At 29.9% G+C, this 24,868-nt stretch overlaps 1 protein-coding gene across 13 annotated transcripts in view; it reads left to right on the top strand.

Moving 5' to 3' along the window:
- The window catches only part of LOC112603574 (dystonin), a 78,409-nt gene extending 54,749 nt beyond the window's left edge, over positions 1–23,660 (top strand). For 6 of the 13 annotated variants that reach the window (XM_025352207.1, XM_025352209.1, XM_025352206.1 and 3 more), the window contains 25 exons: positions 37–1,061; positions 1,344–5,082; positions 5,157–5,483; positions 5,786–6,431; positions 6,524–8,046; positions 8,112–8,266; positions 8,411–8,422; positions 8,505–9,330; positions 9,399–9,622; positions 9,699–10,239; positions 10,322–10,519; positions 10,598–10,891; positions 10,969–11,252; positions 11,496–11,549; positions 12,557–12,634; positions 12,865–13,036; positions 13,124–13,241; positions 13,454–13,683; positions 13,799–13,916; positions 15,660–15,796; positions 18,293–18,572; positions 19,254–19,416; positions 19,709–19,765; positions 20,549–20,680; positions 22,967–23,660. In XM_025352207.1, coding sequence (XP_025207992.1) covers positions 37–1,061; positions 1,344–5,082; positions 5,157–5,483; positions 5,786–6,431; positions 6,524–8,046; positions 8,112–8,266; positions 8,411–8,422; positions 8,505–9,330; positions 9,399–9,622; positions 9,699–10,239; positions 10,322–10,519; positions 10,598–10,891; positions 10,969–11,252; positions 11,496–11,549; positions 12,557–12,634; positions 12,865–13,036; positions 13,124–13,241; positions 13,454–13,683; positions 13,799–13,916; positions 15,660–15,796; positions 18,293–18,572; positions 19,254–19,416; positions 19,709–19,765; positions 20,549–20,680; positions 22,967–23,075 — 11,442 coding nt within the window. In that variant the 3' untranslated portion in view covers positions 23,076–23,660. Of the gene's footprint in view, positions 1–36; positions 1,062–1,343; positions 5,083–5,156; positions 5,484–5,785; positions 6,432–6,523; positions 8,047–8,111; positions 8,267–8,410; positions 8,423–8,504; positions 9,331–9,398; positions 9,623–9,698; positions 10,240–10,321; positions 10,520–10,597; positions 10,892–10,968; positions 11,253–11,495; positions 11,550–12,556; positions 12,635–12,864; positions 13,037–13,123; positions 13,242–13,453; positions 13,684–13,798; positions 13,917–15,659; positions 15,797–17,346; positions 17,463–18,292; positions 18,573–19,253; positions 19,417–19,708; positions 19,766–20,548; positions 20,681–22,966 lie in introns of all 13 variants that reach the window. The other 7 variants (XM_025352208.1, XM_025352212.1, XM_025352219.1 and 4 more) reach the window with 7 other exon arrangements.
- Positions 23,661–24,868: the final 1,208 nt, after the last annotated feature.

Genomic DNA, 24,868 nt, shown 5'->3' with positions numbered 1-24,868 from the left:
ATATCATATAATATTCATGAATACATTTTTTTTTAGCTGATTAAAGAAGAGATTGATTCTCAATTACGTCCTATTACAACATGTTTGGATCAAGTGCGTCATATAATTGCTACAGGTAGTGAATACTTGTCTAGAGAAGAAATAAATAATGTTGAGAAGAAAGGTAAATCTCTCAAATCACGGTATGACCATGCAAATGAACGTACTGATAAACTGCTACGTCGCTTGATCTCTGCTAAAGACGAATTATCCAAATTTAAATCTGAACTTACTACATTTACTACATGGATGGATAGAGCTCAGCGTACTCTTGATGAGAAAGAACGTGCATTAGCTAATATAAACAGACTCGCTGATACATCTTCAACTGAATCTACAAGAGAGTTTGTGTCTGATGTCATTTCTCATCAAGCAGATCTCCGTTTCATTACAATGGCAGCTCAAAAGTTCATTGACGAGTCTAAAGAATATCTAACCTGCTTAAATGAATTCAGAACTGGTTTACCATCTAGACTTCATCATATTGAACCAGTTTCATCACAAGACAGTGTGGTCAAAAATACAGTTATCAATGTGACTAATAATTATAAAGATTTACTAGCACGAGCTAATGCTTTGGCAGATAAATTAAGTGGACTTAACTCTAAACAGAGAGAGTATAAAGATGCCTTAAACGCTGTTAAGGCATGGCTTAGAGAAGCTGAACCAAGAGCTATTAAAATTCTTAATGAACCAATTGGTGCAGATCCGAATGCTCTCGAAGATCAATTCAATCGAACAAAAACTTTAAACAATGAATTTTTGGGACAAGCCAGACTTATTGAAAATGTCAAACAAGCTGCAGATGGTTTAATTAGATCACTTGAAGGCCAAAGTGGTATCAAAGAAATTGAGGCTATTCAAGGCCCAGTTAATGAATTGGAAGATAAGTATAGATCTTTATGTAATGGTTTAGCCGATCGACTATCACAATTGGACACTGCATTAGTTCAATCACATGGTGTGCAAGATGCTTTGGATTCATTACTTCATTGGTTAAACGATGCTGAAGCTACATTAAAGTAAGTTTTGGTTTTTATGTGTTTTTTAAGTATTAGCCTATATTATCAAATATTTGATTTCAATTAACAATTCATTTGTTAACATGCTGTTCTTTACTTTTTAATTATAGTATCTTAATTAATAATTTATATTACATTTAATTTTTTTTAAATTAAAAAATTAATAATTATTGGTGCAATAGTAATATTAAAAAAAAAAAAAAAAATATATACTATTTTTTATTAAAAACTAACATTTGGTAAAATTATTTATATGTTTTAATGAAATCAAAATGTTTTTAGGAATATAACAAGACCAGTAAGTTTGCATACAGATCGTTTATCTGAACAAATCCGGGAGTATAGATTGTTGCAGTCAGATATTGATACACATAGAGCAAGTGTTGATAGTGTTGCACATTCTACACAAGAGTTAATGATCAACTCAAGCAACCCCAGACTTGCCAAAAAAATTGAGGTCAAGTTAAAAGATGTTATGACTCGTTTTGAAAAACTTTTGGATAGGACTGCCAAACGAGGTGAATTATTAAATGACATCAATCAAATATTGTCATCATTTAATAGTCAGGCAGCAATGCTTGAACAATGGTTGACAAATGCATTAGACAATTTCAATGATATGCCTGAAAGCAAGTTGGATGATTTAATTGCTCAAAGAGACTCTCAACGACAAGCATTAGACCAAACAATACGTGATGGGAAAACTCTTATTAACAATAAGGATGTAACTGATACTCCTCCTGTACGTGATCGCGTTAAAGGACTAGAAAACCAATGGAAAAATTTGAATCAACTGTTAGAAGAAAAACAGAGAATATCTAAAGCTAAAGTTGAACAACTTCAAGCATATGAAAAATTAAGAGATCAAGTACTAATTTGGTTAAATAATACTGAAAAAAGAGTTAATCAATTAGAAAGTGTAGCTGTAGACATGAGTATTATTAAAAATCAAATTGATGAACTTAAACCAATAGCTAAGGATCACCGTGATTATAGCATTACTATTGATAAACTTAACGACCTCGGGGCTACATTTTATGATTCTAGTCTTACCAATTCTATGAGAAGACGTAGTTCAGTATCTCCTACTAAACGCTATTCACTGGACTCTTTAAGAAAAACTTCTAGAGATTCTCCAAGAAGTTCTGTTGTAAGTTTCACATACAATAGAATTGAAGATGGTTTAGATGATAGCCCTGTACAACAAGAACTGAACGAAATTAATAACAGATATAACTTATTAGGTGTAAAAATATCAGACAGACAAAATGAATTGGATTCAATTAGAGATGATGTTAGGAAATTGGTTGAAAATATGAAGATATTAAATCAATTTTTAGATAGAACACAAAAATCATTACCAAAAGAAAGTATTCCATTAACTAAAGAAGAGTCTGATAAAGCAGCAAAACAAGTTAGAGCTGTACTTGAAGAAATGTATGAAAAACAATCTTTGTTGGATAGTACTAAATCTGGTGTTAATGATCTATTAAAAAAGAAACCAACTTCTTTAGGAGCGGATAGATTACATGATGACATTCAAAATGTTACAAGCCGTTGGAAGAACTTAAATGATATTTGTAAGAACCGTATTCAACTTCTTGAAGACTTGAAAGATTTCCATGACTCACACGACAACCTTTCAAACTGGCTAGGATCCAAAGAGCGTATGTTAAATGTTTTGGGTCCAATATCATCAGATTCTAGAATAGTACAAAGTCAAGTTCAGCAAATTCAAGTGTTAAGGGAAGAGTTTAGAACTCAACAACCTCAACTTACACATTTAACATCTGTTGGTGAAAGCATACTTAATAGACTTCCAGATCCCAATTCTCCAGATGCTCAACGATTTTCTAATAAATTAACAGCAATTTTACAAAAATGGTCAGATTTACTTGGCAAATTGGAAGATAGAGCATCCAATCTTGGTGCAGCAGCTGATTCAACTCGAGAATTTGATGCAGGTCTTGCTCGTTTAACTGAAGCATTACAAAATATTTCTGATCAACTAGATGATATTTCTTATGATAAAGAACCAGAAGAGAGGCTCAGAAAAATACAAAACTTAGAAAGACAATTAGAAGGTCAAAGACCATTATTAGCTGATTTAGAAGATGCTGGCAATCATTTGTGTAATGTACTAGATGACCCAGCTTGTAAAGCAGATATTCAAGCCAAATTGGCTGCTATTAATCGCCAATATAATAACTTGCAAAAGAAATTGGACAACAAAAAAGCTGAAATTGAAGGATCATTAAAAGACGGTAGACAGTTTGAAGCTACTTGTGCTTTGACACTTGGTTGGCTTTCTGATCAACTGGGAAATCTCACAGAACGTCTATTAATATCTGCTGATAAAGATATATTGCAACAACAAGTTTCTCAGTATGAGCCTATATATAAAGAAGTATTACACAAAGAACATGAAGTAATTATGCTTTTAAATAAAGGTCGTGATATGTTATCCCGAATTGGACAACGTAATGAATCTCGTAATTTACAACGTGATTTAGACAAAATACAACAAAACTGGGAAAAATTACGCAAAGAAGCTGTAGACCGCCATAACAGACTTCAAACATGCATGGAACACTGTAGAAAGTATTATAGAGCCCAAGAATCGTTTACACCATGGTTGGCTCAAGCTGAAAATAAATTAGAACTTATTCGCCCTAACAGCTTTAGTAAAAAAGATGTGGATAAACAACTGAGAGAATTGTCTGCTTTTAGAAATGAAGTTTGGAAACATTCTGGTGAGTTTGAGAATGTTAAAAATCTAGGAGAAACGTTCCTTTCTTCTTGTGATGTAGATAAAGAACTTGTAAAACAAGAACTGTCAACTATAAAAACTCGATGGGACAGATTGAACAATGAATTGATGGAGAAAACACAATGGTTAGAAGACATTTCAAGAAAGTTATCTGACTTTTCTGACAATCTTAGAGATTCTGAACACTCATTACAGCGTTGTGAAGATAAACTTGCTTCACATGATTCCATTGGAGGTGCTGCACGTGATCCAAAGCTGTTGGAGAGAATTAAAGCATTGCGAGAAGATGCTAAAAAATTAAGAAGTCCATTAGTAAGTCTAAGGCAAACAGCTGGTGACTTGGCCTCAGAAGCTGCTCAAATGGGTGTTGGTGACTCTTTAAAATTACAAGACGATGTTGATAATCTTATGGATAGATTAGACGATTTAGAAGGTAAACTGGATGATAGATGTTCACAATTACTTTCAGCTTCAACTGCATTGGCACAATATGCAGATAAAGTTAAAGCTCTTGGTAAGAACTTGAATGATTTAGAAGCTGAATTTGACTCATTAAAACCGCCAGGTCGAGATATTAAAACTGTTACTGGCCAATTAGACGAAGTAGACAAATTTATCAAGAAAATTGCAAGAGCTGGAGATGATGTCACAGTAATGCTTGAATTAGGCCAACGTTTAGAAGACTCTACTTCTATGCGTGATCAAGCTGAATCATTAACACGTCTATTAAACAAACTTGACGAACGAGCATCAAATAGACAAACTGATCTTGAAAATATTTTAGACAGACTACAGGCTTTCAAGAACAAGCATGATAATGTTATTCAAGATATAGAACATGCAACTGATGAGTTTAAGAGTTTGAAACCAATTGGATCAGAAGTGGAGGCAATTAAATTCCAACAACAAGAGTTTGGTTCTTTCAGAAAGAATACCATTGAGCCACTAATTTTGTCAGTCAATGAAGTTAATGGTATTGGTCAAAGATTAATACAGTCTGCTGCTAGAGGTGTAAATACTGGTATTTTGGAAAAGGATTTGGAAAAAATGAATGATAAGTGGAATGCACTCAAAGAAAAATTAAATGAGAGGGACAGACGACTAGATTATGGACTTTTACAATCTGGCAAGTTCCAAGATGCTTTAGATGGATTTGCTAAGTGGTTAGCTGATACAGAAGAATTAGTATCCAATCAAAAACCACCATCAGCAGATTACAAGGTGGTGAAAGCACAATTACAAGAACAAAAAGTAAATAAATATTTATATTTTTTATTGTTATTAGGTTGATAATAATATATTAAATGTCAATTAAAAAATTTCAGTTCTTAAAGAAAATGTTAGCTGATCGTCAAAATTCATTGACATCAATATTTGATATGGGTAATGAGGTTGCAGCTAATGTTGATCCTAGAGAACGTAAGGAAATTGAAATACAATTGAAAGAGTTATCTCAGCGTTTTGATAATTTGGATCGTGGTGCTACAAAACGCATGGACGATTTGCAAAAAGCTATGGTAGTGGCTAAAGAGTTCTTGGAAAAAATTACACCACTCTTGGAGTGGTTGGATAAAAGTGAGAAAAAAATTAAGGATATGGAACTTATTCCTACAGATGAAGAAAAAATACAACAAAGGATTAGAGAACATAGTGTAAGTAAAATTAAATGTAATCATTTTTTTTTTTACTAAAATAAAGTTAGGAAATTGTACACTAGATATTAATCAATATTTATATTATTATATAAAAATGTAATATTGTATATATATATTTTAAAATTATTAGTTGAAAGTACATTGTATTTTTTATTTTTTTTACCAAATAATACATTAATTATACTTTCATGCACTTTTTAGATACCATAATTAAATAATTATAAATTTATTTTACATGAGTATTTTTACAATTTTTTCATTTAATTTCATTAATTGAACTAAATTAATTTTTTTTTTAGAAATTACACAATGAAATTCTATCTAAAAACCCTGAGTTCCATGATCTCACTGAAGTAGCTAGTTCATTAATGGCTTTGGTTGGTGAAGATGAGGCGTCTGGAGTAGCAGATCGTATCCAAGAAACAGCTGATCGTTATGCTGCTCTTGTAAATACCTCAGATAAAGTAGGACAACTATTACAAGACTCTCGTGCTGGCCTCAGACATTTAGTATTAACTTATCAAGATTTACAAGCATGGATGGAAGGCATGGAAAAACGTTTAGGCAAATACAAAGTATTGCCTGTGCATACAGACAAACTAGTGGAACAAATGGAGGACATTGCAGATTTATGTGAAGAAATATCAAACCATCAATCAGATGTTGATGGAACTGTGGATGCAGGCATGGAGCTTATGAAACATATAACCAGTGACGAAGCCATTCAGTTAAAAGATAAGTTGGATGTATTGCAGAGACGTTTCAATGATTTGGTTACTGCTGGTACTGATTTGTTAAAGAATGCAGAAAGTATGTTGCCACTTGTACAGCAATTCCATAATGCTCATAAACGTTTGGGTGATTGGATGTTATCTGCTGAATCACAATTGCAAACTGCAGAACCCAAAGAAGAAGATATTCATAATTTAGAACTTGACATTCAAGGTATATAGAAATACTGTATTACATAATGGTTTTTTTTTCATTCAAATAAAATTAAAAACATTTAATTAATAATAAATTATTTTATTTTTTAGAATTCCGCCCAGTGTTAGAAAACATTAATCAAATAGGACCACAGTTGTGTCAAATGTCTCCTGGTGAAGGTGCTTCAACAATTGAAGGACTTGTTACTAGAGATAATCGAAGATTTGATGCTATTGCTGAACAAATTCAAAGAAAAGCTGAACGTATTCACTTGTCTAAACAACGATCACTTGAAGTAATTGGTGATATGGATGACTTATTAGATTGGTTCCGTGAAGTAGATAATCAATTAAGAGACGCAGAACCTCCAAGTAGTGAAGTGGATATTATTCGTGTTCAACTTAAAGAACACAAGGCACTCAACGATGACATATCAAGTCAAAAAGGACGTGGTAGAGATGTATTATCTATGGCTAAAAAAGTTTTACGAGAAGTTACACAAAGCAATGATACAAGTCTTATGCGTGAAAAAATGGAAGACCTTCGTGAAGTTATGGATCATGTATCATCATTAAGTGCTGAGCGTTTAAGTATTCTTGAACAAGCGCTTCCTCTTGCTCAACATTTCCAAGAATCACACTTTGATTTATCTGGTTGGTTGGATGACATGGAGAAACAAGTATCAATGTTAGCTATGCCTGCTTTGAGACCAGAAATTATTGCTCAGCAACAAGATAAAAATGAAATGTTTGTACAGTCTATTGCTGAACATAAACCACTTGTGGATAAACTTAATAAGACAGGTGAAGCTTTAATAAGATTATGTAATGATGACGAGGGAATAAAAATCCAATACATTATGGACAGTGACAATGCTAGGTATGCAGCACTAAGATCTGAACTTAGGCAAAGGCAACAAGCTCTGGAGAAAGCATTGCAAGAAACAAGTCAATTTAGTGATAAATTAGAAGGCATGTTGAGAGCATTGCAAAATACTGCTGAACAAGTATCTGGTGCTGAACCTATATCTGCCCATCCTCCTAAAATTCGTGACCAGCAAGATGAAAACGATGCTGTTGTTGAAGATTTACATAAGCGTGCTGATGCATTCCAAGCAGTGAAAAAAGCAGCTAATGATGTTATTAATAAAGCTCCTAATTCCTCAGATCCCGCAGTCAAAGATATTAAACGTAAATTAGATCGTTTGAACAGTTTGTGGAATGAAGTCCAAGAGGCGACTAATGATCGTGGGCGTAGTCTTGAGGAAGCCCTCATACTGGCTGAGAGATTCTGGGAAGAATTACAGAATGTGATGAGTACACTAAAAAATTTGCAAGATTCATTACATTCGCAAGATGCACCAGCTGTAGAACCAGCTATATTGAAACAACAAAAAGCTGCTTTAAGAGAAATTAAAGCAGAAATTGATCAGACCAAACCTGAAGTAGACCATTGCCGTGCAAGTGGTAAACAATTAATGAAAGTGTGTGGGGATCCTGACAAGCCTGAAGTTAAGAAACATATTGAAGACTTAGATAATGCTTGGGAAACTGTTACTGCATTGTTTGCTAAACGTGAAGAAAATTTGATACAAGCTATGGAAAAAGCTATGGAATTCCATGAAACATTACAAGTATAAATAATTAATATAATTTTTAATGTGAATACTGAATAGTATTTAATACCAATTATTTTTAGGATTTGCTTAAATTTTTGGATGGTGCAGAGCACAGATTTGCCAATTTAGGTCCATTAGGAACAGACATAAAAGTTGTTAAAAATCAAATTGGTGAACTTAAGAACTTTAAATCTGATATCGACCCTCAAATGGTTAAAGTAGAAGCTTTGAACAGGTTATTATAGTTATTCTTTTAAATATTAAATAATGATTATTATTAATCAGTATATGGTAATTACTAATTAGTATTTATTGTATATAAATGTATAATTACATTTGTATTTTTTTATGGCTTACTATGGATTTTATTATTTTATAGAAGTGTCATTAGGTAATAGTTATAAATTAATTTGGATATAAGTAATTGAATTTTAGTTTGAAATATTAAACTATTTATTTTTTTGACATTACAGGCAAGCCCAAGAACTTACAGAAAGAACTACAGTTGAACAGGCTGCTGCTCTCAAACAACCATTAACTGAAGTTAATCGTAGATGGGAAAATCTATTAAAGGGTATTGTTGAACGACAACGTCAATTGGAGAACAGTCTTTTACAATTAGGCCAATTCCATCATGCTCTGGCAGAACTTCTTGCATGGATTGATGGTACTAATAAAACATTAGACAAAGATTTGAAACCTGTTGCTGGCGATTCTCAGTTATTAGAAGTTGAACTTGCTAAGCTTAAAGTATTAGTGAATGATATTCATGCTCATCAGTCAAGTGTTGATACTTTGAATGATGCTGGTCGACAATTAATTGAAAATGGAAAAGGATCAGCTGAAGCCAACTCTACTCAAGATAAACTTAATGTTCTGAACAAAAGCTGGAGAGACTTATTACAAAAGGCTGCTGATCGGCAGTTGGAATTGGAAGACGCACTACAAGAAGCTCAAAGGTTTGCTGTAGAAATACAAGATTTACTGTCTTGGTTAGGTGAAGTTGATGGTGTGATAGCAACATCAAAACCTGTTGGTGGTTTACCTGAAACAGCAAGTGAACAGTTAGAACGATTCATGGAAGTATATGATGAACTAGAATCTAATAGACCAAAAGTAGAAACTGTTTTGGCTCAAGGTCAAGAATATTTAAAAAAATCACCAAACTCTGGAAACTTGCAACAAAACTTGAAAACCTTAAAACAGCGATGGGATAGTGTAACCGCCAGAGCTAACGATAAAAAAATCAAATTAGAAATTGCACTTAAAGAAGCTACTGAATTTCATAATGCTCTACAGGTATGTTTGATAAATATATATATTTATTTAATAATATTTAAAATTTATTATTTTATTATAATTATCAGGCATTTGTTGATTGGCTAACTGATGCTGAGAAAACATTATCTAACTTGAAACCAGTTTCTCGTATTTTGGCAACTATTTTGACACAAATTGAAGACCATAAGACTTTCCAAAAAGATGTGAGTTCCCATCGGGAAATAATGCTACATTTGGACAAGAAAGGAACTCATCTGAAGTACTTTTCACAGAAACAAGATGTTATACTCATCAAAAACTTATTAATCAGGTAAAATCAATATTGATGTTATTTTTATTGTTAATTTTAATTAATTAAAAAAAAAAAATATTGTTTGTATTTTTAGCGTACAACATCGCTTTGAACGTGTCGTATCAAAGAGTGCCGAAAGAACTCGTGCACTTGATCATGGTTATAAGGAAGCCCGTGAGTTCAATGAAGCATGGTCAAGTCTAATGGATTGGTTGGCTACTGCAGAGAAGAATTTGGATGAATTAACTCAAGATGCCAGTGTTGGTAATGATCCAGAACGTATTAAACAGCGTTTGGCCAAACATAGAGATGTACAACGGGCCTTAAGTGGAAAGCAAGCAACTTATGATTCTACAATGAGAATGGGAAAAGCATTAAAAGAAAAAGCTCCAAAGAGTGATGAACAGCCCTTAAACAAAATGATCAATGAATTAAAAGAAAAGTGGAATTTAGTATGCACTAAATCTGTAGATAGGCAAAGAAAGTTGGAAGAAGCTTTGTTGTACTGTGGACAGTTTAAAGATGCTATGGAAGCTCTTTTGGATTGGTTACGTAAAACTGAAAAAAGACTTACAGATGATGGACCAGTTCACGGAGATTTGGATACAGTAATGGCTTTAGTTGAACAACATAAGGTAAATCATTTAATTAAGTACTATATTAGATAACATTAAATTTTGTAAAATGTTTATTATTTATATAAATATTTTTTATTAGGCATTTGAAGATACATTATCTAAACGTTATGAACAAATGAAAACTGTAAGACAGACTGGTAAAGATCTAATGTCAAAGGCCAATAATGCTGACCGTGCTATAATTCAAAATCAATTGGATGATTTAGAAGGTCTGTGGAATCGTACTAGCCAACTGTGCGAAAAGCGAACAGAACGACTTGAAGATGCATTAAGACAAGTAATAAAAATAAATATAAAAAACATTAAATCATAAATTTATATAACTAACTCAAATTTTTGTTTAAAATTTGTCTAGGCAGAACAGTTACATAAATCTGTACATTTACTATTAGAATGGTTATCTGATGCCGAGATGAAATTAAGGTTCATTGGACCATTACCAGATAATGAACAAGAAACAAGAAACCAATTAAATGAGCATAGGAAGTTCATTGAAGAAATGTCTGATAAACAACACGAAAAAGATTCTACTGTTACTTTGGCTCAAAGAATCTTAGAAAAAGCACATCCAGATGCAGTTGGTGTGATTAAGCATTGGATAACTATTATTCAGTCTAGATGGGAAGAAGTTTGGACTTGGGCTAAACAAGTAAAATAACATTCTTTTCAAACAAATTAAGCTAATAACTGTTTCTAATATTATTAATTAATAATTTGCATTTTTAGCGTGAACAAAGATTGGTTGAACACTTACAGTCTCTTCAAGACTTGGACTCATTGTTAGAAGAATTATTCTCTTGGTTGACTAGATTAGAAAACAGATTGTTAGATCTTGAATCTGAACCTCTACCTGACAGTATAGAAGTGGTTGAAAAACTGATAGAAGAACATCGAGAATTTATGGAAAATACATCTAAAAGACAAACTGAAGTGGATACTGTGTGTAAAGTTAAACAACCTGCTGCTCCAGTGGGAAGAAAACCATCAGCTAAGAAAATATCTACTATGAGGTTTGCTATATCAATATTTATTAATGTATATTTTTAACTTATTTAATAATTTATAAATTATTTTAATTTAAAAAAATAAAATAAAAACCATATTCAAACCTTATTCATAATTAGTTTTCAGTTGCATGATTGTATACTTAGAGCTTATTGTTGTAGAAATATTTTCATTTTATGTTTGCTTTAAATATTATCACAATATTGCACGCTTAATACTTATAAGATTGCACTTTTGCACATTTTCAGCCGAGAGGACTTGGCTGGCAGTTCACATGATCTAAGTGATCAACGCAGACAAAGGTTGGTACAAAATGCACAATGCACATACTTATTATTTTTGTAATTTTATTAATATTTTTAGTAGGTGGTCAAATATATTTTTAAAATTAGTGATTGGGTTAATCATATTACTGTATGTTAGGTATTTAATTTTAAAAAATCTGACCAGAAAAATAAAACTAATTTTATCTCAAAGTTACAATAACAACTTTAAATAGTTATAATTTTATAAATATCGCATATTAATAGAAGTATAAAAGATGAATATCAAATTACCATTTTAAGAAAATACACGATCCCTAAACTCTCACTGGTATCTGTTAAGACCACCCTTTTGTCATAAAAACACATTATTAGTGTTAAGTATTTACTGTGTGTCTGTGTGTTGACATATACTATTTATATTTAACTATGAAGATTTTTAAGCTATCCAATGTAAGAAAAATTTAATCTGTTCAAACATCTCATTATATATATATATATATATTTTTTTTGATATCAAGAAATAAAATAGAATAAATTAAAAGTGCGATCATAAGTATTTCTAAAATATTTTAAATTTATTTATTATTATTATTATTATTGTTATTAATATTGATAAATGATTTGATCCATATTTTCTAGTTTGCTAAGTATAGCTTTTTTTTTTAACTTTCTTTCATAGTCATTTGTTTAATTGTTTAGTATTCTTTTAATTAATTTTTTTTTACAACAAGTCATAACATTTATTATTTTTCACAGAATTGATTTGTATACATAAGTTTTAATAATCAGTTGACATTTGTTTGTGCTCATATTTATTTCATAATATTTACTAACATATTTTACATTAGCCAAAATATAGGTGTTTACGTTTTTAAGTACTATCCATTATTAATATTATTCTCGTTGTTAATAATTTCAAATTTTAAATCACTCGGAAAAACTTGCATACGTTAATTTATGCATTTTATTTCATTGGTGTAATTTAAAATTGCTATTTGAATCAATAATTAATATGTTGTTTTTTTTATTTTTTGTATCTTTAGTCGGGGTAGTCAAATCATACGAGATAAGTCCATGGATCATTTACCACATATTGGACCTCGATTCCCAGCCAAAGGAAGTTAAACTAAAAAATGTTTAGACCTTATAGTTTCACCATATATAATATATATATATACATACTTTATTTAAATATGTACTTATATACTTATTATTTAGTATTATATTTTATTCTTCTGATCTGTACTCTTTATAAAATTTAGAAGCTTAGTTCAATGTTTGTGTTGTGTTTTTATGTAGTATATTTTTCGCATAGACTTGAACATAATTTCTATTTTACTTTAACTTGTAGTAAAGTGGAAGAACCTCTGTTACGTAACTCGCGTTGCCGACAGCTTTGGGACAAATGGCATAACGTGTGGCTAATGGCTTGGGAACGTCAGCGTCGTTTGCAGGAACATCTGAACTATTTGAAAGAAGTTGAGAAAGTTAGGAACTTCTCGTGGGATTTGTGGAGGAAACGAGTACGTAAATATTAAAATAAATAAACAAATAAAATAGTTGTATTTTTCGATTTTATGTTTTAATTGCTTTTGATTTCTATCGTAAAGTTCCTGAAGTTCATGAATCACAAAAAATCCCGGCTCACAGATTTATTCAGAAAAATGGACAAAAACAATGATGGTCTTATACCGAGAGATGACTTCATCGATGGAATCATGAAAACCAGTGAGTTAACAATCGATAATATAATATAGTATACATTATAGATGATTCGGGTCTAATAATAAAATGGTATATTTTAATTGATCAATAAATAATGTTTCATGATCTCCATCAATCAGTTCCAGTCTGCGAGGCTGAGAATCTGGAGGGCGAACTTATTATAATATGCTAATTAATTTCTAACTTATATATGTGGTTTATTTTTTTTTTAACAGAATTTGATACTAGTAAATTGGAAATGAACGCCGTGGCTGACATGTTCGATCATGACAAACTTGGTCTAATCGACTGGAAAGAATTCATAGCCGCATTGCGACCTGATTGGGAAGAAAAGAAACCGGATACCGAGGCCGAGAAGATACACGACGAGGTTAAGAGGCTGGTAATGCTGTGTACTTGTCGGCAGAAGTTCAGAGTGTTCCAAGTTGGAGAAGGAAAATATCGGGTACGGGCTGTATACGTTTTTAGGGATTTTATGATTTATTACGTGATTCACGCAATAATAATCATTAGATTTGCGTTATGATTATTGATGTGTTTCGTTTTGATTTTCTATATAGTTCGGCGATAGTCAAAAACTACGTCTCGTCCGCATATTGAGGTCGACCGTCATGGTACGTGTCGGCGGCGGTTGGGTCGCTCTCGACGAATTTTTGGTTAAGAATGATCCGTGCAGAGGTGAGTAATTCGTTAACAGTATTATCGCCAACAATTCTAAATACATAATATATATTTATATATATAATAGTAATTCAATTAATCTTTAACCGATGGTTGGGTAATTTTTGGATAAATAAATGATATATATTATATGTATATTAATAATAACTAATTAATAAGTTAATTTTACTGTTATTTTAGTATCTCTTAACCGGTGCCTCGTTAGTACAAGGGTAAAGATAATATACATGCCATACATGTGGTTAACAAACAGAAAAAAATATGTTAAATAATATCAATATATAAATACATATTACATTAATAATTATTAAAAATAAACTCTTGAGAAATTAAAAGGAAATTTAAACAAGTGTATATTCTATACATACTAACTTAAACGCATGTGTACATTATACATATATAATATACTATTATATATATTACATTAACATTGAATATGATTTTAGTTTCCAAAGTACGTAATTTCACATAATATTATGTTATTGTTGATTCTCATATTTTATTTATTGAATTTTGATTTTGTCCTTGTCCACCGTTTCCTATACTTACGATTTTTTTTTTTTTTTTATTGGTTTTTCATTACTCTTTCTTTTCCGTTTTGATTTTGATTTATTTTTTTGGTCGAGTCTAGTTGAAATGTTGCCGATGCCCAACCCATTCGTGCCCGAAGAACACGAACCGTGGTGTCCTTACAGCCTAGTCCAATTAAACTGTATGATCGCTATGTCGTTACATATTTTTGAACCCTGTTTTCCGATGCACGTGGTTATTTTTTTTTATGTTTTTCTTATTTTTGCGTTTTGTTGTCTTGTATTTTTTGACGGTACACTGTGCTGTGTACCGTAAGTCTTCTTCAACTACCAAAAAGGTATATTATTACAAGGTCGACGTCAGACACTGTGTTTTATGTTATTTGAAAAACTTAATTAAGTAATTACGTAACGCATTTAGAATACGTTATTTGCAGAGTTTGCAGTCATAGCATTGGTTCATGTAATATGCTGCACTAAATATGATTTTTTGTTTTTGCATCACGTATTTTGCGCGTGCGTATCACACGTATGCATTTATAGCAAGTTCGCAACCGCTTCCCATAAATCCTGAAATCCCTGCACTCGTGTTCAAATAAGCGAAACTATATATAGGTATAATATTATATGGTGCCTAACTGTATTCTATATAGATCTGTTCAGATATTTCGGTCAGCGCGACCAAAATATAGATGAAACTGATAATATCTATATTATTATTTTTATGTATTTAACAATAATTATAGATATACAATATACATACGCGTGAATAAGTATATTACGTACACGAATCCAATAGTTTCGCCTATGCACGTATCCTGTAAAGTTAAATTTAATATATATTGCTCACTAGCATGCTAATAGTTTATTATTAATACATATTACGTATAATATTTTATACGCGCTGAATATTTAACTTGGCGTGAGGACACTAATCCGGTTTGGCTTCATATACCTATATATACTTTATAGTTTAATATTATTAGTTGTATTAATTATGTGTTTTGGATTTTTTAATTTATATTTGATTTGATTTGATTTTAATTATTGTTATTATTATTATTTAACACATTAACGTTTTTTTTTTTTTTTTGTTTTTGTTTTTTCACTATTTTAATATTGTAACGTGTTTGTTTATTTTGTTTGTTTTTTTTTTTTTAACATTTTATCCTTCTCATCACACCTTTTCATTTCCTTTACGCACTCATAGCCAAAGGACGCACAAACATCGAACTCCGTGAGCAGTTCATACTGGCCGATGGCGTATCACAGAGCATGTCCGCATTCAAACCGAAACACAACGCGCAACAACAGCGGTCTGTGTCTACTGCCGGTCCGATCACTAAGGTAAAATGACTAATAAATACGTCAAATAACTAAGTATATATTATATATATATACTATTTTGTTATTATGTATCCAAGTAAGAAAGCACGGATTGTATTTAAATTTATTATATTATAAACACCGTTTTTGGCCTTATTATTATTGCAACATCATGCAGTGAAATATTGGCTTTTTACTTATTTTTTTTTTTTTTTGCTCGCTGGCTGCTGCTATTTTTTTTTTAGTTTATAGTTTTTAGTTTTCCGAGTGCGTGGTAATTAATTGTATATAAGTGTATCTTAGTTGCTTATGTATTATCTAGACTACCTGGATTAATCAAGAATTTACCGTACACCACATATTTGAACATATTATGTTGTATGTCGTATAGGTATTATTTATTTGGACTACCGTTTTTTTTTGCATATTGTTATGTATTAATTTACCAATACATACTTAAGTGTATTTTTATTATATCAATTATATCATTCAACTGTACAATTTGGAAAAATCTAAGTTATTTAAAATTAGTATTGTTTTTTTAGAAAAGAAAATATTTTTATGTCAAAAAATTTAATTATAATGGTTTTAATTTATGGGATTTTGTTGTCACATACATTCTGTCAAATATTAATTAAGTTTGTGTATAATATCTTTGAGGACTTTGTTGGACTACTTCAATAACCCTCATAATATTTTTGCATTTTATGTGCTTGGATTAATCACTTTATTTTTAGATAAAATTGCACGAATCCCGTAAATGAAACCATTAAATAAACTAAATAATTATGAGTCTTATTGAATACGTTTTATTATAACTACGACCCAACTTACCTATCTACAAGGCTTTAGAATTATCTTTCTGGAAATACAAGTAATAAGCTAGATACTTAAAAAAAAATAAAAGTTTGATATCATCAGCAGCAAAATTAAGAAACTGGCAATATTAAGTTAGGACATAAAAAATATTCAAACAGAAGATGTTACTACTTACAAATTATTATCTTGTGGAAATTAATAAAGAATTAGGTAATCAGATTTTACACTATTCGTTTTCACATTCTATTTTATTTGTACATCAATAACTAAAAATATGCAAATATAATGGTAGTCTAAAAAATACATAGGTATGTACATATTGTACGTGTATAAGACTGGTAAATTTTTGATCGATCCGTGTAGCACGATTAATACACAAGTACCGTAACTTGTATTACACATACATAGTATATGGCGTGAGCTCTACTTCTGAACTGTCGGCTTGTGGTTTGTATAGTGTGCGTATTTTTTGTATGCTATTTATAGCGAGGTGTGGAAAAGAAACGAAAATCATTCATATTATAATTTATGAATAAGTTCTCAAGGGTTTTTTTAATAAAACAAAAACCGACGATTTATTTCTGCATATATATTATTGCGATTTTATTTACGAATCATCACATCATAATATATGATGATTAACTAGCACATGAAATGGAACTCTTTGGTTACGCCGAGGCACTTCGGGAGAGAGCATGTTGAGTATGTGTTGATGACTGATAGTAAATAAATGTGTTTTAAAAATTAAACAGCCGAAGAGTTTATGAGAGAGTTGATGCCAATATTCGAGAGTTTAAGACAACGAGAATCCTTGCCGTGTTCATATCCTCTTGCAATGGGTCCCAGCAGGCAAATCAACACGTTTTGGGTAAATTGTCGAAAAAAAGAAAAAACTGCACTCTAGCGTTTTTTCTATTTTTTTTTTTATGTTTTTTTTTATGTTTATTTTAGTGTTATTAGGCGGCGGTGGCGTTTCTGATGGGTGTTATGTATTATATGATTTTTCTGTATTGTTCGGCGGTGTAGGTATAGTCATCATGAGTGAACCAATAAACACTATGCAATAATCATTCTCAATCTAAGATATAAATTTGAAAAATAATCTTACGATATTCAGATGAATATAGAATAATACTCTTATTATCCATATAAGTAACTTATTTAGACAAATTTTTTTAAAAATCTAGAATTTCTCTTAGCATTTTAACATGTTATTGAATTTTAATCGTTTATTTATACTCGGTGTGTATTTTTGTAATATAATCATAGAATTTAAAATAAAACCGCCAAAAATTCGTTACAATAGCAGCATACGTGTATAGGTTGTTAATAACGTTTATATTTTAATAAGATTTTCGACTTCACCGAGTTAATTAGGTTCAATCTGTTAGTAGTATAGAAAAAATCAAAAACCAGTGATGACTTTTATGTTGCATATACCTATATATATATACAATATATATATCTACGATGCTCCTCATGCAATTTACTAGCATATAATATTATCGCCACCGCTGCTGTACATTATACATTACTTATATATAATAATATATTATCGTAATTATATTATTTTATGTAATAATTATGTATATATAAACACATCATTATTCATTATTATTATCATCGTTGTATTCGTTGAGTGATATACACCGTAATCACAGATTTTTTTTTAATGCTGGAAATGTGTATATATATCAGGTACGCGAACGGAGTTCCAGGAGCGTGCCAATGGGCAAGATGGGTGTGAACCGTACGGCTGGCACTCCAGATTCGCTTAGCGACAACGAATCATCTCCGCACTCGAGAACTTCAATTGTCAGGAAACCGTCCACTCCAACCGTCAGAAAGTCGAACGTCGGGCTCACTGGTAGTCTGCCAGCAAGCCGACCGGCTAGCAGGCCAGCTAGTAGACCGCAGAGCCGTCCGGGAAGCAAGCCACCCAGCCGACACGGTTCTAATCTGTCTCTTGACAGTACCGGTAATTATTTATTATTATTTTTCGTTATAAATCTCAAATTTTACCCATACCCACATATATAATTCATATAATCTATTTAATGAATGATCCTTTGTTGATTTCTAAAAGAAAAAATAAACTAAATATTTTGGACTTATTTAAGTATTTATAAATTTGTGCTGAATCCTATTTAATAGCGGGCGATAAACATTATAAAATGTTATAATTATACTTTTTATGAAGTTTATATTAATTATAGTGAATAATTTTATATCTTTTAATAATATCGTAATACCTATATTGCTTTTATATATTTTTTTTTATTTTAATGCATTAAAATACAATTAACATTATATACGGCTTTATGAATAGGTTATTTGGATACATCACAATTGTGTGAACATTTCCCAATATTAACGTATAACAATGTCAATGTTGTATTTAGTTTTAGTATTTATTGTATTTAAAGTTTTTATGATAGCTCACAAATTCGTAGTTAACTCTTCCACTCTTTTTAATGTTAAAATTATTTAATGGTCTGTAATAAAACCATACGTGTTGTTATTATATTATTATTTTTTTGTTTATTTGCGCCTTTTTTACTTAATTAAAAATATTATAATACAAGTCATGGTACATAACATAATATACGGTAAAGTAAATTTATTTTCAAATACAACGTGTATATTCATTATGTTTTAGATTCGACTACGCCAAGTCGCATACCAAGACTTACGCCTAGCAAGACGCCTTCTTCGACGTCCGCCACCCGCAAGTCTACGCTTAACGGACAGACCAACACTACCGGTAGAGGAGTGCGCTCGCCATCAACCCTGGCTAGCCAATCGCCGTCATCTTCCACCAAGTAATATACACACACATACATACATATTATATATATATAATTAAATATATTTATTCTATATTTTAATATATTATATCTTCTAAAAATATTTTTTATTAACATTTTTTTTTGAAAATGAACAAGTTTATTAAACTTATTTAATATACCTACCTATAAATAGTAGTATGAATTACTTAATATTAATTATTACTATAATTTATAATAATAGTAATAAACATTAACTATTTTAATATTATTAACTCGCCTATTACTCTCACTAACCACATTACTGTTATTTATCTATTACATGCAGGTCCCTGTCAATGCACAGGTCGTCAAGTATACCTACGTTGTCTAATTCAAGCTCTAGGTAACTAACATTTTTAACGTTTTAAGTAGTACAGTATTTTATACCTACAAACTTAATTAGTATTTTATCAAACACTTTAATCAGCACATTTTGTATACAATACAATCGCGGTAATGGACAAAATAAAATGCACCTGATATTATAATTGCGTATTTTAAGTATGTGAAAGTATTACAACTTTGACTAATTCTTAATTGCCTTAAAAAATATTTCTTTGTAGATATTTGTTTTAATCTGTTGTAAATCTTATATGTATATGATACACGATTTTGCGTGAGTTTAAACTATTCGCTGATTAACTATTATTCTTACAATCAAATATTTTCATTACCTTACATTATATCGAATAATGTCCGATACATTGTGATATTATTATATTTTATTTGATCAAATTTCAGGTCTGGTATTTTCAGACATGTTCGAATTCTATTCGCACACACAATTATTTTTATTTCAAGAATTTCAGCTTAAAAATTACATTCCTATTACATATGCTTACCCTTTTTTGAATCCGAAATGAATGTAATGATGTTTCTAGTCAACTATAATGCGTACTGTAATATAATGTATAATAATTATATAAACGTCATCATCGCTGAGCAAATGTTTGATATTTTATTTAATTACCTGAAGTATCAAAAATATATGGTTCTGGTTTGTGACTTGTAAACGTCGTTAATGCGTCACTGCAGTGCCGGATCATTCGTCTGATGCGTTTTTCGATTTGATTTATGTTACACGCAAATTAATGACATATAATTTATTTTTCGGACGGTTGTGCAGCCGTAACCATCATCCAGGTTCGAAAATACCTGTTCTCGCGGTACATCAATGTTCCTCAACGACAGTGCCCATATCGTCGTCTTCACCGCCCCTTTCGTCATCGCCATCCCTTTCGTCGTCTCCGTCTGCCGGGTAAAGCACAACAACAATCAAAACATTAATATTGTGTCAACTGCGTCGTGATATATTATTGCTATATACGCATTTTTGTTTTTGTTGTGTGTTACCTCGTTAATGCTTTTTCTTTTATTAATTTTTATATGTTATTTTTGCTGTTTTATAATTTTATCCTGCATGCTACAGCTATCACATCATATATTTATACGATCTATATATGTGTGTCACATGAATACGCACTACTGTCAAAAATATACGAATACATATTATTTATACTATACAGAGTGATTCATTAACCTACTACATAGTTGCTTGAAAATAATACTTTAATACACTAAACATATCTCTTGTTATTTTACTCATATTATTAATTTCATGTTCTGAAATATAGAACACTAAACTCTAAATGCTTCATATTTAACTTAAAGTGTATTTCATTTATAACATTATAACCATTTAAAACTTTAATGACAGCTTATTCTGTATATTTCATTACATTAGTTACACCATTCCAATTCATCTTTACTCAACTCAAAATGTTTATAAATACAAAAATACATTTTTTTTTTCAATATTTATAATATATATTATTTAAGTATAGGTATGTTCATTAAAAACTTATTATTTTTCAAAATCACAAACATTTTACTGAATATATTTAAAGAGTGTTAAACTGTTAAAGGTTATACGAATTACTCTGTACAATGTCTGTTGCACAACCTTGCTAACATAAAATATTATTGTTTAGTCTCACCGCTTTTCACTGTGTTTGTGCCTATGTAAGAGCAACCTACATATATCAAGGGATTTTTTTATCGAAAAATACTCATTATTTCAAAATGTATTAATGTTTTTGAAAAAAAAAATATGAATTATATATTTTTTATTGTTATAATTTTCAAAGGTTTTTACTTTTTTAAATGATTTTCCGGAGTATTCAAAAATTGAGATTCAAAAAAGTGTTTTATGAATTATAAATAATAATAAATATTGGCTTGGGGAGTAGTTGACGAATAATTTGCGGGGGTGTCTCTGTACAACTTTGTTCCGTTCACTTACATTTTAATTACTTATAACTCATTAACTACTCGATCAAATTTCGTTTTGTGTTGTAATACTCTGAAATATATTCAGTTTTAGAATATGAAATTATAAATACATGTTGTTATTTTAAAAAGTGAAAAATTAAAAAAATTATAATGATATAAAGTATTAAAAATATTTTTTTATTTTAACTAAAAATTATGTAAAAAAATAAATAATATATTTTCAAAAAAAATTAATAGCTTTTGAAATAATAAGTGTTGTTCGATTAAAGAATCGCTTTATATATTATATAATATATTGCTTACAAAGATGTGTGTTTCCTAGTTACTATTTTACCAATCTTATTTTTGTATGTGTCTTTTAGTATTTGTTTATGGTAAATATAAACGTAATATAAATGTACTTCTATATTATATCTTATTCTATTCAGTCGTACAAAAAAGTATAGCCTTTAAAAAAGAAATCAGCTCACCAGTTTTTAATTTCCAATACCTAACTAATATACAATTTAACTATTAGCTCTTAAAATTTAATGTAAATTTTAATGTTTTAAATTACCAATAAAGTTTGTGTTTTGCTTTTCCAATAATACGTTATCAATATTATCAGATTACATGTCATTTTCGGAATTTCATTGATTCAAGTGATGCTTTCATAAATCAAAGTTCTAAAATCCCTCAGTATGATATATAATATCTGTGTAATTACTTACATACCGGTAGTAAATTGATATATAGTTAATAACGTTCATAACATTGCTTTTATTTCAGGTATTTCATTAAAATTTACGATTTATCGTTAAATAATTTTTAACAGTTTTTTTTTTTTTTTGAGTATTTATTGAATCTTAAATTTCTGATAAAAAATATGTATTTGTTACATTATTTTTCCATTACAAATATTATAAAGGAGCATGAAATGTAAAAAAAATTCAAACATACTGAAAAAAATTGTTGTTTCAGTGTCAAGTTATCTAATACCATAAAATTACGCTTTGGTTTTCCTAAGGCTTACCTTATCCCAATTTCTGCCTATGTTATATAATTTTATAATTTTTGTGTTTATTGTGTTGCCTATAACATGACATAACGTAAAGTAAGTACATGTCATTTACTCATACGTATGTCGTGTATTATGTACATGATGTGTACGTATGTATTTAAGTGGTCTTATCTAGTGTTACATGGTGTTTATCATCAACGTATTTCTCAGTTCAATAGAAAATAATTTTAGTTTTATTTTCCTCGCACACAGGTTACAATCTCCGTTGGCCAGTACGCCGTTGTCGCGAAGGCCGTCGAACGCGTCCGAAACGAAACGCAGGGACTCCAAACCGGATTCCCGCGAACCGTTCCGACTTTGAAACCTGTATACACCGAAACAAACATATTATCAAATATGTATACGAATAATTGGTGTTTAACCCCGTAATCGATATTTATAATTATTACTTCATTTAATCAAAACGTTGATTAATCTCTTAATTAATCCTGTCTAGTGTATTTTTTTTAATTTTTAAATAATTGAGTATTATTATTTCTTATATTCCTCTTTTTTTTTGTTGTCTTTGAATTTGTATTCTACTCGTTTTTCTGTTTATCTAGTTGAAGTTGAAAGTTTTTCATTTTATAAAAACATCAGATTTGTATTAAATCGCGTTATTCATTTGTGTATAATTAAATACACAAATATATTTATTATGATTTACTCTACAAACAAAATCAATATTTTTACCTGTGTATAATATATACGTATTGAGGATATAATGTCATATACTTTAATGATATTCAAGTGCCATTTTAACGGTAAAAAAATAAATGAAAAAATCGTAATACTATGTCACCATTCAGATTAATTGCGATCCAGCGGTTCAATATTGTTATTTATTGTAATTTTTTTTTTATATATATAATATATTTATTTTAATGTATATAATCTCTTCTATATACCGATGGTTAATAAATTTACATTAAAATTATTTACAAGTGCCAATATTGTATTATTTACTTCTTCGATATATTTTTTTATGTAACGTGTAATTATATTAAACTTATAACATATTGAATAATTAATGAATACCATTGAGACACTTATTGTAACTCTAAAAATTAACCAATCGTAACAACAGATGATTATTTTTTAACTATTTATAATATTTAATTGTTTTCCCATTGCGGATTGAATAAATTGTGCAATTGTTTACTTAACAAGTTTGTTATTCATTTATGCTACCTATATCGTCTTTCTAATAATATGTAATATAATGTAATATATTACTGATAGGATTCTTGGTTTAAAAAATAAATAAATATCATTTTTGTGTAGAGTAACGTGTTGACAAAAGCTAACAAAAACCAATTGTGAAATCAGTTGAATTGAGTGAATGAAAGCAATTTACAATTTAAAAAACACAGCAATAACCAATAGTTGAAATATATTGTGTTTTACATAGCCAGTGCAAATACAATAAAGAACTCACTTTTGTTGATGTTTTGTATAATATTATACGATTGTTCAAAATGTCACGTTGTTTGTTAGCCGCATTTAAATAAGATAATATTTATTGTGCCATAATGTGTTTACAATTTTATATTGAAATAAAATTGCCCGAGTGTTATGAATTTTGCTATGATTAATAATTATTTAAATTTTAAATATTATTTGGTCTATAAAATAGTAAAATCTCAATGATCCGAAATCTTTTAGATATAGATTTATAAAACCTTGTGTGTTATGTGTTTACAATTTACGAAATCATATTTTATGCTTGGTATATATTATATTACATTCTCACAATATATTGTAACACAGTTTTCAAAAACAATACTATTCATTGCAGAGTAATCAATTAAAAATTGTATGTTTTTACCTCCATTTTGTATTACAATATCACTGTGATAATTACTAGGTCGCTAGGTATTATAATCATCTTCGTGTTATTAGTTTTTTGATCAGAAAAACAGAATAACGAGATCGACCTCATGATTAATGCTAATCGATGTTTGCATAACCCGGTTCGACGATAGATATCCCGATTAATTCAGTTGTGACCGTTCACACCAACCGATAAAATATGAATAAGCGCACTAAAATACTTATTGTATGCCATTAATTATTATACTATTGGTGCTAGTTGGTCGGTAAATAAAATGAAAG

This window comes from Melanaphis sacchari, unplaced genomic scaffold (genome assembly GCF_002803265.2).
Source record: "Melanaphis sacchari strain LSU unplaced genomic scaffold, SCAv2.0 Contig10_pilon_pilon, whole genome shotgun sequence".
Lineage (NCBI taxonomy): Eukaryota > Metazoa > Arthropoda > Insecta > Hemiptera > Aphididae > Melanaphis > Melanaphis sacchari.
Note: the sequence above shows the minus strand (reverse complement) of the source record. Positions and strands in the feature narration are given on the sequence as shown.